This window comes from Labeo rohita, chromosome 21 (genome assembly GCF_022985175.1).
Source record: "Labeo rohita strain BAU-BD-2019 chromosome 21, IGBB_LRoh.1.0, whole genome shotgun sequence".
In the NCBI taxonomy this organism is placed as follows: domain Eukaryota; kingdom Metazoa; phylum Chordata; class Actinopteri; order Cypriniformes; family Cyprinidae; genus Labeo; species Labeo rohita.
Genome location: NC_066889.1, coordinates 11,336,010 through 11,353,610, shown reverse-complemented (window position 1 = coordinate 11,353,610; position 17,601 = coordinate 11,336,010). Strand labels below are relative to the sequence as shown.

Here is a 17,601-nt window from a genome sequence, read left to right as displayed (position 1 = left end):
TAAAAAGGTGTTATTTCCTTAAAACATTTTTTTTTCTCGTTAAAACGACATCTTTTCTCGTAATAACCAGATGTTATATCGTTAAAACGACATAATTAGCATACACACACAATATATACACACAAAAAATATTATATATATATATATATATATATATATATATATATATATATATATATATATATATTAACAGAATAATAATAATAAAATATACCTATAGAAAAAATGGAACATCAGTGGAACAATTGATTATCAGGAGGTAATAAAATGTAAGTAGCTAAATAAATAAGCGATTTAATAAAATGACAAAAAGTTTGGGATTTATGATTAATAAATAGCTACAATGTATTTATAAGCAAAATAAGAAAAGAAAAAAAAAAGAAAGCAGGAAAAGGGAGACAATTACTATTCACTACTGACTGCCTTTTAAATATCAAGATACAATTAAATGTAAATACATAAATAAGTAAATTAATAAAAAAAAAGACAGAAAGATTATCATTTATATTTTTTATTTAGTAATAAAAATAATTATTATGTAAACCTGAACCACAAAACCAGTCATAAGTTGCACGAGGATATTTGTAGCAATAGCCAAAAATACATTACATGGGTCAAAATTTAATGCCAAAAATCATAAGGATATTAAGTAAAGATTATGTTTCATTAAGATATTTTGTAAATTTTTATAACATAAATATATCAAAACTTTTGATTTATATAATTTTAATTTTATTAATTTAATTATATTAATTTTTGATTTATATGCATTGCTAAGAACTTCATTTGGACAACTTTAAAGGTGATTCTATTAATATTTAGATTTTGTTTTGCACCCTCAGATTCCAGAAAGCTTATTTATTCAGTATTCAGATGATGAATACATTTCAGATCATTTTAACGATTGATTTTTTTTACCTATCAGGAGTCTAAATGTCATATAGTCATTAGTTATTGTCAAAAATGTACTGAAATGGAAAATCCACATGGAACATCAACAAAATTATTGGATGACCTCCTACATTATATATGTGCCATCCTCCTTGATCAAGCGGTAAGACCAGCATGTGGCAGTAATAACCATGTTACAAAAATCGCCTTGTTCATGACATGATTTTCTAGTAGTGATGTAGATCTTTTCACAAAAAAGGAAAATATTTTTGTGCTTAACAAAAATTGTTATGCTTACATTTAACTTTGAGAATATAAAGCTTTTATCAGTGCTTCAACATTAACAAACACTGCTCCACCCCTGCACAGTTCACCCTAGAATTTTGGCTGCAATGTCAGTTTTTTTTTAATTTGGCTGCATTGTTTATTGTTTGTGCGGTTAGCGTGTAGGGCTTTGTTCTTGACCCTGAGTGTATATGCAACAGCGGTTAAATGAGGCCAGCGGAACAGGAATACTAACATGAAGCCAGTCTGAGTTTTGGCAGTCTTCCTCTCTCACTTCCGAGTTCTCGCTTGGGCAGCTTGATGTGTTGAGGAGCTGAGAGAATGACATGATAGACAGTTCTGGCTCATAACACGTCCAGCTATGTTCTGTGTCTGGCTCGCCTGTGGGCCACCTGCTAAATCCTGGCATAGCAAAAGATCGTAAAACCCACTGATAGGAAGAAACTGCCCTTAAAACTTCACATATAACAAGCACATGTATTCTCAGTGTATGACTTCACTTTTCCACTGACAACAGTGAAAATAAAAAGAGAGAGAAGGACCAAGATAGTAACAGAAGTCTGTGTGACATCCTGGTATGCTCATGCACGGTCTTGTGATACATGTGGCATTTAAATATAGAGGCAAACGTGACATCCAGGGAAAATAAGCAACATGAAAACTTTACAAGCGCCGCCAAACAAAGCATTACAAGCACTGCTAGCCTACTTGCAGTGTTTATCTAATGGAAGTGAGTCACAATAATAACAGAAATTTGCTAGTATAGTATTACAAATATGAAATTTTATTGGGAAGTGATGCTCTGTGCTGTGACAGGGGCATGTTTAGAGTTTTGGGGGCTCTTAGAAGTAGAATTTGCATGGTGTGTGTTGCCTAAACACGATACTGGCTGTGGTTACATTAAAACGTGATATAGTTGCAAATTGTCTTTTATGTTTCATTTTTTTTTTCAGTAGAATTTCACCAAAGAAAACTTCTGAAAATATACTCACCCTCAGACCATCCAAAATGTAGATGAGTTTGTTTTTCATCAGAACAGATATGGAGAAATGCAGCATTACATCACTTGCTCACCAATGTATCCTTTGCAGTGAATGGGTGCCGTCAGACTGAGAATCCAAACAGCTGATAAAAAACATCACAATAGTCCACAAGTAATCGAAATGTAAAATGAATAAAATGAAGAAAACTTCATTTTGAAAGCATCAAAATATAAAACAATATGATAAAGAAATCACAATAAAAGTGATTGAAATGAACAACAAAAACAAAAAAAGAGGAACTCTCTAAATGACTGCTCGGGAATATGGTGACTTCTGCACATGCTTATGAAACACATGAATTATAAACACACTTTGTCCATATGTAAACATCACAGATACCAAAGGACACATCTTTGAATGTACAGTGCCCTCCACAAATATTGGCACGCTTGGTAAATATGAGCAAATGCGGCTGTGAAAATAAATCTGCGTTCAAAATCTTTCATTCAAAAAATCCCAAAATCCTGACCTTTCATTGAAAAAAAAAAAACAATTGAAAGGCGGAGGAAATAAATAAATAAATTGAAATGAAATAAATGTTTTTCACAATTATTGGCATCCCTAGAATTTCATATGAGTAAAATATCTCTCTAGCATATTCCCATATATATTCACATTTTTTAGCACACCAGTGTAAATAGGACCATGACATTCAGTCCAGACATGACTTCCTGTCCCACAGGATTATGAATATGAGGAACACAAAGGCCAAATTCCCCTAGTCGTCCATCATAAGGAGCAAAACCAAAGAATATCTGATGTGCAGAACAAGATTGTTGAGCTTCACAAAATAGAAAGTGGCTGTAGAAAAAAGAGCTAAAGCACTGATCCACATTTCCACCACCAGGGCAATAATTAAGAAATTCCAATCAAGTAAAGATGTTACAAATCAGCCTGGAAAAAGATGTGCGTCTATATCGAGGAGAGTTTGAGTGGCCAAAGACTCTCCAAGGATCACAGCTGGAGAACTGCAGAGATTAATTGAGTCTTAGAGTCAGAAAGCCTAAAAAAAACAGATCAAGCAGCTGCTACATCACCACATGTTGTTTAGGATGGTTTCAAGAAAAATCCTCCTCGCTCATCCAAAAACTCCAGCATTTTCAGTTGTCAGACATGACTGGAACTTCAAACGGGACTGGCTTCTATGGTCAGATGAAATTTAAAAGAGCTTTTTGGCCGCAAACCCACCAGATGGGTTTGGTGCAAACAGGGATAAAAAGTACCCCTTGTCCACGGTTAAATATACTGCTGGATCTTTAATGTTGTGGGCCTATATTTCTGCCGGAGGTCCTGGATACATGGCATCATGGATTCTATCAAATACCAACAGATAAAAAATGTAAACCTGACTGCCTCTGTTAAAAATCTTATAATGAGCCGTGGTTGGATCTTCCATCAGGACAATGATCCAACATCAAAATGTGTCACTGAGCACAAAATGAAGCTTCTGCCATGGCCATCCCAGTTCCCTGACCTGAACCCTATAAAATGATTAGGGTGAACTGAAGAGAAGAAGCACCAACATGGAGCTGTGAATCTGAAGGATCTGGAGGGATTCTGTATAAAGGAATGGTCTCTGATCTCTTGTCAGGTGTTCTTCAAACTCATCAGGCATTATAGGAGAAAACCCAGAGCTGTTATTTTGGGAAAAGGATGTTTATTTATTTCATGATGAGATCTTCCCCTCATTTTCCATTGTTTTACATCAGTGATAGGTTAGAATTTTGTGAATTTTTTGAATGATAGATCAAAAAGATAAACAATGCAGATTTATTTTCACAGCCGCCTTTGCTCATATTTACCAAGGTTGCCAATATTAGTGGAGGGCACTGTATTTTCCAAAGGTATCATCTTAAAGGTATCATCTGTCATCTTAAAGGTATCATGTGTCATGTGTTTAGAACACAGTAACAAAGACATGGCAACAGGGACCTTCACAAATGAAATTTATTTCTTCATTATGCACTTGTCTTGAGAGAAAGGAAAATAAGTCTTTATTTACTATAGCACACAATATAACACTCTAAATATAGGGAGACAAATTTGATATGGTCCACTTAGTAAATAAGATGTACAAGTGTGAAGGAGAAAAACATATCAGGAGGAACGCACACATTCTTTTTTTTTTGCTAATAAAGCACTGATGTTTGCCTTGGAAACTTTTCTGTAACACAAAACAAACAAATCAAGGCTGAATTAAATTGAAATATATTTTCCTTTTATACCCACTGATTTGAACAGTAAATGTAGAACCAATGACCACATTTTCTTATTAAGTACAAAGTCTGCTTGTATAACACATTTACACCTTGAAAGAATCCAATTTGCTGGTTCAAAGCACACATAATATGTTGGTTTGTACCTTGAGTTCAGTCAAACATTAGCTTTTCATGCCATCCATTCATTTGTTAAAAAGTGTGCTGTAATGACCCCAAACCAAGCTCAGTTTAGACATCTGACATCTTCAACTCCCTCACCTTTTGAACTGGACATCACAAGGCGTCATAACTGTCAATCTAACTGGACCAGTCCAATAAGCATTATTATAAAACTGACACACAACCTGAAGAATAACATGAAGATCAAAAAGGGAAATAAATAAATGAGGTGAACAGACCAGTGAGCAAGTCATACTGAGTTGTATCAGTGCTGCTCACAGCTGTGCACAGCAAGTCCAGGTGCAGAGCTGATCCCTTTATTCATGCAAACGTTACTACAATCATAGCCACTACAATCAAACAGGCCAAATATAGACTCTTCACAATCTACAAATTTAAAACAGTATATACACAACAATACATATGTATTGATGATAAAGTAGTGATTTTGGTATTTCTGAAAACCCCAGATTTCCAACCCATCTGTCTCTGGAACGGACAGAGATTTTTCACAGACTGTGATGATGCATTTCTGCAATAATTACCATTGTAAATGAAGAAAAATATAGTAAACACTGCTATATAGTCTTAGAGTGCAAGGTTCCAGAAATAAATATCCCATTTATTTTCTCCATAGGAAAACTGATTTTTACCTCTAACTTTTAAACCTTGAAAGAGACAGTTCAACCAAAAATGAAAATTCTGTCATTACCCTCATCCCATTTTAAACCCGTAAGACCTTCGTTCATCTTCAGAAAGGTGGTAAGAACATTGATAAAATTGTCCATATGACATCAGTGGTTCAACCCTAATGTTATGAAGCTATGAGAATACTTTTTGTGTACAAAAAATACAGATTTCTTCTCTTCCGTATCAGTCTTCAGTGCTTATTCAGGAGACCCGTTCAGTTGAAATAGTGGTACTATTGTAAAAGTTCACGTCAAAGGATGCTTTCACACATGTAGATCGATTGCTTTGTTTTGAAACAGGGATTAAAATTATTACAATGTTGCTTTTTATTCTTGGCGCAGTTCGCTTTCATACGGCAAAGTTTTTAAACGGATCGAATGTGTTAATACCAGTCATGCGCAAGTAAACCGTCCTCTACGTTCTACAGTTTACTTTCCATGATTCCACGCTGTTATCCGTCAGGATGGAACAACAACAGCTTTATAATTTTGACCAGGAGTTCAGAATTCGTTGGGAAAACATTTTTATAATGCACCTACTACAAGGAGAGCAATAAGACAGCATTATAAAATGAAAACCCTGGTTAAAAAACCAGCATATGCTGGTAGGTATGTTTTGATGCTGGGATGCTGGTTAGGTATGTTTTGATGCTGGTTTAAGCTGGTCCTTTGCTGGTCCTTTGCTGGTTTATGCTGGTCATGTTGCAGGTCAAAGACCAGCATCAACCAGCAAAGGACCAGCATAAACCAGCAAAGGACCAGCTTAAACCAGCACCAAAACATACCTACCAGCATATGCTGTTTTTTTCACCAGGGAAGGCGTGCTTTGATTTTGAATGTCAAAGACCTGCCAACAAACAGACATTCACAGGTTCATTTTAAGAGGTATTAGTAAAACAACAAAGCTACTGCTTTTCATGGAACTGTAATTTCCCTTCATACATCGTGATATAACCTGGTTCGTTGGTCAGTTGGATCGGATTGTTTTCTCACTACAACTGAGCCGCTCCAGAGTTCATTTTCAATCTAGCTGAGACCACCTCGTTCAGGCGATCCTGGACCGATTGTTTTGGCACAGATCTGAGCGCAGTTGCCGTGTTCACTAAAGAAATTGTTGAATAAAGTCATTATTTTTGTCTTCTTTGCACACAAAAAGTAGTCTCCTAGCTTCATAAAGTTACAGTTGAAACACTGATGTCACATGGACTATTTTAACAATTTCCTTGCTACCTTTCTGGGTCTTGAACATGTAAGTTGTGTTGTTGTCTATGCAGGGTCAGAGAGCTCTTGGATTTCATTAGAAATATCTTAATTTGTGTTCTGAAGATGAACAAAGGTCTTACAGGTTTGGAACGACATGAAGGTGAGTAATTCACGCTGAAGCCATCAGCCTGCATGATTTTTTTTTTAAATCTAATGCTATCTCATGACCAATTCGTACATATTTTATGAGGTGGCTAATTCGTACAAATACGTACAAGCTCAGTCGAGTGATTTTGTATGTTTTCCATGAGGGGTAGGTTTAAGGGCGGGGTTTTGGACCTCATAAAATACGTATGAATTCTCACAAAACGTATACATTTCTCACAAAATGTCTGAATTTGTACAAAATAGCCACCTCGTAAAATATGTATGTATGATCAGGTTATATAATCATATTTGACAGTGATGAAAAATTACATTATTCATGATCCTGTAAAACAGTGGTTCCCAACCACGTTCCTGGAGGCCCAGCAAAACTGCATGTTTTCCATGTCTCCTTGATCAAACACACCTGATTCAGATCATCAGTTCAGTAGTAGAGACTCCAAGCAGAGACTGTCTTACCATAGGCAGATGAAAGGGTCCGTATTATTTACTATTTGAGAAAGCGTAACGGCTAATTTGGATCACGTGTCCCTTAATAACCAATCACATTACAGCCTTGATGTCACTGAATTTCAGTCATAGTTGTGCGACACTCAATCGGATACCATAGGAATGAATGAGAAGTGCCGTAAGCTGAATCCCACCTGTCGCAAAAAGTCAGTGACTTCTCTTATAAAACAGCATTTTTTGTGGTAAATTCTAAAAATAGTTTAATCCAAAAGTATTGTTTAGTGTAAAACATGTTGAAGATTAGCAGGTAGGCTGTTGATTCATTAAATGATAAGTCATTTCCTCTAAAAGCTGTTTATTCAGCATAGTGAAGCCTCTCTTCCATTGACATCCATTCAAAGAAAACAGCCTCTGGTCTCCTTTCCCACATACTGCCAGAGCGGAAGTGTTAGCTTTAGCAGTTACTCTTGTTCTGCTAATGGTTGCAGGCTAGCCATCCAGTGGCTTTGCTCCAAGACCTAAACTGGGTGTGTCAGACAAAGGAGAGATGCAAAATGTGCAGTGTTGGGGGGCCTCCAGGAACGTGGTTGGGAACCACTGCTGTAAAGAAATCTCCACCAATTAGAGAACTGCAACAAACCAAGCATGCCAAAGAACTCTTTACACTCACCCACTCCCATGAAGTACTGCGAATTCAGTCTCAACTATATGAATATTTTGTAATAAATGTAAAATATATTGTTTGTATGTATTATCAGCATTTAAATGAATAATTATCTATTGTTTTTAATTTGATTATGTCATTACCAATACATCATTGGATTTTTTCCCTTAATAAAGCTATTAGATACACAGTCTTGTGCAATTTTCAAACACATTTTTGCCTCAAATTGACGTTTGTAATGTACTTCACCTCATAGCTGGTTGGTTTGGTCTATGTATTTTAAGAGAGAAATTTCAAAAATCCCTATGGGAAAGTAGAAGCAAATGAAATAGCAATTGGGAACAGTTGCACTATTCGCCATCACGCATGGGTTAGTTCACCTAAAAATGAAAAATTCTGTCATTAATTACTCACCCTCATGTCATTCCAAAGCTGTAAGACCTTCTTTGTTAATCATCGGGACACAAATTAAGATATTCTGAATGAAATCCAAGAGCTTTCTGACCCTGCAACTGTACTACTACATTCAAGGCCCAGAACGATAGAAAGGACATCCTTAAAATAGTTGATGTGACATCAGTGTGACATCAACCTTAATTTTACAAAGCTACGAGAATACTTTATGTGCATCTTCATTCAATAATATCTTTTTTTCTTGGTCAGTCTTTGACGTGCGTTCACAAGAGTACTATTTTTGTCGGCCTTCTGGGTTCGGAACGACATGAGGGTCAGTAAATGATGTTTTATGCAAACGCAATTTTGGCACTTGTGCATTTTAGCTGTTGATTGCAGTGAAAATTACCTCAGAGGACTTTAATGTTCACATATTACTTTATTGTTGTAGTGTTTGTCTTGTTGCTCGATCAGTTGATTTGTATATTGCAATAGACCATTTTTGTTCTTAGCATAAGCTTTAAGACAATATGCAGATAACATAATATCAACTCAAATAAATATTTCATGTACATTTATTTACTTACTCGCATATGCGTCCTAATCACCTGGTTTGGCTTTTTTTTTGCAATAATTACTGGCTGCCTGTAGATAATTTCGTACAGAGGAACAGCAACTCTCAAATCAAACAATGTTGACATGCATGAGAAGTTGCCCAATGCATTTCACGTCTAGAATAATGTATCAGATCCGTCCAGAAAGAACTGCGAGACGGAGAAATCACTAGCATGAAAGTCACTAGATTGTAGTCTCCGGTGTGTGTCTAGATATCGACCCATGCTCTGTTTCTCGCTTCCCATTCTGTCCGTTGACATGCTGCGACCCACTGGAAAACAGCAAAGCCATTCTGTTAGTTTTGCAAGGACTCATCGACCTAGTACTGGACCTCATCGTACCAGGAAAAGGGCTCCCAGATAGGGAGGAAGAGGAAGAGGAGGTACAAGGGCCCCAGCCTGGAAGAAGGCCTGATGCTGGACGAGAGCTGAATAACGTTGGGCTGGGTTGTACCGGGGCCAGGGTCTGCTGACTGCCGTTCATGCAAATGGAGCTTGTGTCTGTGTAGACTTGGTTGCCCGAGCCCGTCTGGACGCGGTAGTTGTACGCCCTCCAGCCCTGTTGTTTTCTCTGCTGACAGTGGCACCGCAAAATCCGAATGAAGGCCTGCTTGAACTCACGGCTGTAACAGGGGTAAATAATGGGGTTCAGGCAGCTGTTGAAGTAACCCAGCCAGAAAATCACTTTGAAGAATGTTTCAGGAGGACGTAAACTGGTGTTAAACGACCCTAAAAATATGAGAAATAAAAGAGAGTTTTTGTAAACACCCTGCATGTACAATGCTTTTTCATCTTTCACCAATAGATGGCAGACTTTATCAACCCACATGTACTCTACAGAAATAAAGAATCAAAACCATTACGTTTTTGTAAATCTTTTTAATCCTAATGACATTAACTATATTTCCCCCCATATTCTCTGTCATTGTGTGAACAGATATCTGAGTGTGCTTCATTAGTCTCATCACTGTAACAATACAAAAGACATTTCCATTTCCTTAAAATCAGCATAAATCAAAAGGCAGTATAACACAAAATCAAATAGTTTCTTTCTTTCTTTCTTTCTTTCTTTCTTTCTTTCTTTCTTTCTTCTTTTAGCTATCATTAAAATGTGTCACAAACACTATATTTTTTTTCTGTTTCACAAATAATTCAATGGATTTTTTGCTTTTTTGGGACAATATGATTACTTCTCATTAAAATGTGTCAGAAAGGCAAAAATCTCTCTGCATAAAACTGCTATATATATATATATATATATAGACAGTATTAAATACAATTTATAAAATAATAAAATGTTCTCAACAATAAAAGTTTACATACACCTTACATACACCTTTTATTTTAATGCATGTTACGTTTTATTAAGTACTGGCCTGAACTATGGACTATGTTTAAATATAGTCCACAAGAGAAAATAATAGTTGAATTTATAAAAATGACCCTGTTTCAAAGTTTACATACACTTTCTTAATACTGTGTTGTTACCTGAATGATCCACAGTTGTGTTTTTTTGTTTAGTGATAGCTGTTCATGAGTCCCTTGTTTGTCCTGAACGGTTAAACTGCCTGCTGTCCTTCAGAAAAATCCTTCAGGTCCCACAGATTCTGTTTTTTTTTTTTTTTTGTGCATTTGAAATTTCCAACAGTGACTGTATGATTTTGAGATCCATCTTTTCACACTGAGGACAACTGAGGGACTCGTATGTAACTATTACAGAAGGTTCAAACACTCACTGATGCTTCAGAAGAAAAAACAATGCATTAAGAACCGGTTGGTAAAAACTTTTTGAATTTGAAGATCAGGGTAAATTGAACTTATTTTGTTTTCTGTGAAACATGTAAGTATCTTCTGTAGCTTCTGACGGGCAGTACTAAATGAAAAAAATATGATATTTAAGCAAAATAATAAAAATTTACACATCTTCATTCTGTTCAAAAGTTTTCACCCCCTGGCTCTTAATGAATTGTGTTTCCTTCTGGAGCATCAGTAAGTGTTTGGAGCTTCTGTAATAGTTGCATATGAGTCCCTCAGTTGTCCTCAGTGTGAAAAGATGGATCTCAAAATCATACAGTCATTGTAGGAAGGGGTTCAAATACACAAAAAAGCTGCACAACCAAATAATTTGTGGGACCATAAGGATTTTTCTGGAAAAACAGCAGTCAGTTTAACTGTCCAGGACAAACAAGGGACTCATGAACAACTATCACTAAACAAAAAACACAGCTGTGGATCATTCAGGTAACAACACAGTATTAAAAATCAAGTGTATGTAAACTTTTGAACAGGGTCAGTTTTATAAATTCAACTATTTTTTTTCTCGTGGACTATATGTAAACATCTTTTATGTGAAATATCTTATTCAGGTCAGTACTAAATTAAAAAAAAACATGCATTTTGTAAGATCCCTCTGATTTTGGTCAAATAAACATTTTGTAGATTCTGCAAGGTGTATGTAAACTTTTGACCTCAACTGTATGTTCTTGAAAGGTTTAATGAAATTACATTTTATATTTCTAAGCCTCTAATTCAATATTAAGTCTGTCTCGGTCTTAGAAATCAAGTCTATTTTTGAACACACTCATCCTGTCATAAAGAGCATAATTTGAATAACCTGTTCTTTGCTGTGCACTCTGTAAGCTTTTATTAAAATGGTTATCTTAAGTTTTTAAATTCTAAAATCTATGTCTCATGAGGACGATTTATAATGCTTTTACAACTGTACTCCAGCTTAAATCAACTATCTATTTAAAGAAACAAGCCAGAAAATCGGTCCTATTTTCTAACTGGAAATCTTTCTCAGGTTTCTACTCCGCCGGACTTTAAAACATTAGAAAAAGGTCACACAGATCCATCATGCTTTTCCAGACTCTGACTGTAGCTCATCTCCGCTCATGTGTTTACTAACTCACTCATCCCTGAGGAATTCACTACTTTGTGCAGCCCATACCATTTTTTCGACTCAATAAGTCAACAAATAATACGTTTTTATATGTTATGTATTTTCAATAACTCCTCTGACAGGAAAAGGATGGATGGCCGAAGTCTAATTCATTATGATGTGTATCAGTACAGAACCGGATGAGACTTGGGTTCATTACCACACTTCAAGAAGAGCCACAGGTGTGAGGCCTCTGGTCAGCTCCTATCTCTGCCAGTAAGTGAATTATTCCATTACGTTAAGATGTTCTCGCCTCTTCCTTCTCTAAATCACATGTCACTGAGAAATCTCTCAGCCAGAGAAGCAATAAATTAAGACAATCTGCACTATAAGAAGTCAACAAACAATCTTGCAACAACCTTTATTCTTTAAGCAAGTGGTTTCTCTTCTGATAGAGAAACTGCTTTGTTATTTAGTTGTTTAACTCATCTGTGATTAAATAAAGTCTGTAGAAATCATTGCCAAAAATAGGATGAACTGCCCTGAGAAAACACATTACTTAACTCTCATGTGGCCTAGTGGCAAAGTGCTCATTGATTTTTCAATTCTGTATTCAATCTGTATTCAATCTACCATTTAGAAAAGACAATTAATTATAACAAAGCAAGTAAATTAATGTTTGCAGCATTTTGAGCTTAATCAACACTCAACAAACCATTTATGGTAATAAAACAATAGATATTATGATTAAAAGTGAGAAAATTAAAGGAAGTTGAACATTCGCCTGTGGATATTAAAGGGATAATTCACGCCAAAATTAAAATTCTGTTAATAATTACTCACCCACAAGTCGTTCCAAACCTGCAAGGTCTTCGTTCATCTTTGGAACACAAATTAAGATATTTTTGATGAAATTCAAGAGCTTTCTGACCCTGCATAGACAGCAACGCAATTGACACATTCAATGCCCAAGCAGAAAAGTAGTAAGAGCATGTTGTGAACATGCATTGAAGATTGACACAGAAGAGAAGAAATTGTTGAATAAAGTGACACAAAATATTCTCGTCGCTTCATAAAATTATGGTTGAACCAATGATGCCATGGACTATGGACTATTTTAACAATGTCCTTACTATCTTTCTGGGCCTTGAACTTGGTAGTTGCGTTGCTGTCTATGCAGAGTCAGAAAGCTCTCGGATTCATCAAAAATATCTTAATTTGTGTTATGAAGATGAACGAAGGTCTTCCGGGTTTGGAACGACGAGAGGGTGAGTAATTAATAACAGAATTTTCATTTTTGGGTCAACTATTGCTTTAACTATAATGTCCAACCAAAAATGACAATCTTCTCATACACCAGTTCATTCCGATATTCATAACATGGCATATGAAAACAAAGGCCACTCAAAGAAGGGAAGTTAACTCCTCAAGCTCGAACACATGGACTATGTTTTCCTTCAAAATATTTCCTCACTCATTTGCAGGAAAAACATATCGGCCCATCTGCTAATATGACCCTTTAGAAGGTCACTGGGAGCTGAACTTCTGGGTCATAAAGTGAATATAGGAGGGTGATTACATTTTGACCAGATTTTTCGGTGGTGGGAATAGTACCTCTCCTATATTCCCACACCTCATCAGAAACCTCTGGGTTCAGATAGGGAGTAAGCCTGGGAATGAGAGAGCTCTGAAGACATTGGCATCTCCAATGCATTCCACCAGGAGACTTCAGCAAGCTTCAGGGAACGGCTCTGTAGTCACTCATCCATTGCTAAATTAAATGACCACACGTCAGGTTAACACGACAGACGTTGAAGGCTTCATACGTTAGAATTTACTGCAAAGGGGGGTGTCATAAATTACATCTTCGCAATTAACCTCCACTGACAGAACTTGAAACTGCTCTTTTCATGAGCAAACGTTTTTATTTCAATATGTTTTGAATAACCGAGAGCTCTGAGCTGGGTACCACAAACAGAACATGAATTTGCCAACTGAGCGTTCGAGCTGAAGACATGCAGTTTTTCCTGGCAACAGGATCACATTCTAAAGTGTCAGAAAGGGCATTATCTTGATATTCAATCTTTAAAATCACATGATTATTTTAAATTATGCCAATAGCAATGTGCAACTGTTCATTCAACTGTAACAGCCTTGCATGCTTTAGTAGTAACTACTAAACTAAAATAAACTATAAACATGCTATTATTCAAAATATAATAAGTGACCCTGGACCACAAAACGAGTCTTAGGTAGCATAGGTACATTTGTAGAAATAGCCAAAAATACATTGTATGGGTCAAAATGATCTATTTTTATTTTATGCCAAAAATCATTAGGATATTAAGTAAAGATCATGTTCCATGAAGATATTTTGTAAATTTCCTACCGTAAATATATCCAAATTTTTTTGATTAGTGATATGCATTGCTAAGAACTTCATTTGGACAACTTTAAGGGTGATTTTCTCTTTTACACCCTCGGCCAAATATTGTTCTATCCTTATTATGTATGTATAAATCTCAGTTTCAAAACATTGACCCTTATAACCGGTTTTATGGTCCAGGGTCTCATATAACATGATATTTTATGATGCTGTCTCTTGCAATGCATAGTGATATAATGTATATAACATGCTTCTACAGCCAACAGAATAATTTGCATGCATTCTGCTGTTAACCATCCACCTCAGGAACAGCTATAACTGCCAATAAATTCCACAGAAGACACACGATGCTACAAATAATTATAAAAATCTAATTATTGTGGTAATGTCACATGGGTTTGTCTTGCATTTATCCAAGGTTGAACTTTATTTCTTCTGATAGACTAATGAAATAATAGGCCATCCTGCACAGACTGTCTCAAATTGTATGTCCTGGGACTCCTTCATGCCACAACAATAACACAATGCAGGAGTGGTCAGAATTATAACTAGGATGACTGAACTAGGCTTAAAATGTGCTTTTATGTGGGACAGATCATAAGCTTAGCAAGTTTATAGCTGTTTACATGTTTGCTGTAATGTATGAGCTACAAATCTGATTTCTAGCTAGTCTAAATGATGGATCTGGCTGGTAGACCACACTGGACAACCAAAAAACAGGTTTTTCCAACAGATAATTTGACAAAATGCGAACTTCTGTTACTTTTTTAACTTTCTACATATAAAGTGCAGCAAACATATTTGCTATAAACTTTAAAACGCTGTTTTTGTAATTAGTAATTTGAGGTTTTAAGAAAAAAGGCTTTATTTTAGCATATTAAGCCCCACGAATTCCTTCTTCAAAACATTTCAAGTAACTGAAACGTTTAACTGTAAAAAAGTTGAATGTAAAATAAAAGGAAGAAATTGATTTGTTAAACAGCGGAACTTGTGAGGATTGAGATAGAAAGTTTGTAGGTTATAATGAATAAACCATCATACGTACCGATGGGTAGAGCGAGGAAAAATGGTAACCAACACAGGATGAACATGCCCACAACAACACCAAGCGTTTTAGCAGCTTTCTTTTCTCTAGAAAACTTGAGCAATTTGACTGTCAGCGAGCTCCTCATGTGGCCTTTGCTGCAGTCATCCTGCGTCTGAGAGCCTTTATAATGAATCCGGAGCGTCAGCTCATTGGAGTCCATGCGCTCCTTCATCACTCCAGCCTCGAGGTTTTTCGTGGTTCTTTTGGCAACTATATACACGCGGCAGTACATGGCCAGAATCACCGCTAAAGGGATGTAGAAAGAGCCCAGCGAGGAGAAGAGCGCGTAAAACGGCTCCTCCGTGATGAGGCACACAGTGTCGTCCTCCGAAGGAGGCTCTTTCCACCCAAGCAGGGGTCCTATGGAGATGACAAATGCGAGAACCCAAACACCCAGCATGGCCAAGAGCGCCCGTTTCTCGGTCACAATGCTCGGGTACTGCAGCGGGTAACGCACCCCGATGTAGCGGTCTATGGAGATCACGCACAGGCTCATGATGGATGCGGTGCAGCACAGCACATCCACCGCAGCCCAGATGTCACAGAAAATCCTCCCGAACACCCAGTAGTTAAGAATTTCACGCGTGGCGGACACCGGCAGGACGGTTGTGCTCAGCAACAGGTCTGCCATGGCTAAATTGATGATGAAGTAGTTGGTCGGGATGCGCAGGTGCCTGTTGCACACTACAGAGAGAATAACGAGAATGTTGCCCACGATAGCAAACACAATAAAAGCGCCCAGAACCATGCCCAGTGGAAGCGCGCGGCTGAGGCTGAACGAGCTCGGTTCGGTCCCGTTGCCCGCGGAGCTCGAATTGGAGACGTCGGACAGTTCGGTGGAAGCATTACTCAAGAAGTTCACGGCATGATCTGTATCAGAACTCATCTTGCCTCTGCAGTACCTCCATACCAAACTAAGAGCAGCACTCACCGCCAAATGCGCAAATTGTTATTTCTGTATATTAAAGAAAAAAAGATAGACACGAAATTCAACGGATCCGTGAGTCCTGTTGCGCAATAAGTGCAAAATAGGAAAAGTCCATAATTGTAAACCTTGCATAAAGTCCAGCTGAAGATGTGCGTGTCTGGAACTTGGTTGGCCGAGTTCTCCGCAGTGTCTCTCCTGGTGTTCCCGGCTGATCCAGCGCACTGCTTCTGACCACTCCTGCATTCACCAAACCCCCTCCCCTATGGAGACTATACAGGCAGACACGAATAGACCTCGCAAAGCAGAACATTTTCACGGCCTATTAACCTGTACACTTATGGCAAGCCGATGTAACCTTTATCATCTTAAAACTTACGAGTATCTGCTGTTTTTCGTTAACGAGTAATCTAATAGTGACTTATTGTCACACAATGCTTCCTTGTTGCACGTTACATGAATTTACCATAGTAATAACAGTAAATTAGGCTATGTATAATTACATGCAACTAACCCTAATTAAAGCCCTAATCCTTACCCTATTTTAAGTGTTGGGGAATAACTAGTTACATATAGTGGAACTACTTAATTACAAACATGTAATTGTAATCTGTTACAGTTACTGAGAAAAATGTGTAATTAAATTACAGTTACTTAAATGTTAATGATTACAAAGCGGGTTACATCTAAATATTTTCACACACATACAGATTCGACTGATTTCTTTCCAAAATTGCAGTGACTACTTTAAAATATGAGACGCCAATGTTTCATCAGTTTAGGACACATGCTTATCTGATAACTGTTTTATTTCCTATTTGGGTTTGTGTATATGTTTTATTCTTTAAACGTTTTTTTTCCAAGGCATTGTTAGATGCAAGTGTTTCCTAACATAGCCATAAAAAGATTTGTTTTCAAAAACAGTAGGCCTGATTTTAAATCTGTAATTAACCTCAGAATGATCTCAAGGAAAAAAAGAAGTGCTAAAGTCTGATTTTGTGGTGGCTGTTTAAAAATTAAATTATTATAATTTTAATTCAAGTGCTGAAGGATTTTGAAAGTCTGACAGTAATGAGTGTTGAGCCCCACTGTAAGGTTAATCCTGCCTGCTTTAAATGTTTCAAAATGATTAACAGTTTAGGAAAAAATGAGAAAAGTAATCAAATGTAATCAGTTACATTACTTTAATAAAGTAATTAAAATAGTTACACAGCTAATTGAATTTTAAATAGGGTAGCTTGTAACCTGCAACGTGTTACATTTCCAAAGTACATGTTGCTGATTATTACTCAGTATTATATTACTGAGTATTACTGAACATTATTACTATTATTATTATTAATAATATTATTACTGAGTATTACTGAATATTACTCAGTATTTAAAAGTAATTAGTTATAGTTAGTTACTTCTAACAAATAGTAAATAGTAACTAATAGAGTTAGTAACCGAGTTACATCATTATAAAAGTACCCCCCCTAAATGCTGGGTTCAGCTTGCTGGGTCATTTTATTGGGTTGTTTTTAATCATTTTACCCAGGTGCTGG

At 36.6% G+C, this 17,601-nt stretch overlaps 1 protein-coding gene across 1 annotated transcript; it reads right to left on the bottom strand.

Moving 5' to 3' along the window:
* Positions 1-4,148: 4,148 nt before the first annotated feature.
* adra1ba (adrenoceptor alpha 1Ba) lies at positions 4,149-16,299 on the bottom strand. The gene is made up of 2 exons (XM_051093918.1): positions 15,088-16,299; positions 4,149-9,504 (listed from the first exon to the last, which is right to left on the bottom strand). The coding sequence occupies exons 1-2, from the start codon at positions 16,013-16,015 to the stop codon at positions 8,960-8,962; spliced, it is 1,473 nt and encodes a 490-aa protein (XP_050949875.1). The 5' UTR covers positions 16,016-16,299; the 3' UTR covers positions 4,149-8,959.
* Between the last annotated feature and the right edge of the window lie 1,302 nt (positions 16,300-17,601).

Excerpts from the sequence above, each read along its gene's own strand:
- adra1ba (XM_051093918.1), bottom strand. The coding sequence starts at position 16,015 with ATGAGTTCTGATACAGATCATGCCGTGAACTTCTTGAGTAATGCTTCC. Across the intron at positions 9,505-15,087 it reads TTTCCTCGCTCTACCCATCG|GGTCGTTTAACACCAGTTTA; the intron begins GTACGTATGATG and ends TCATATTTTTAG.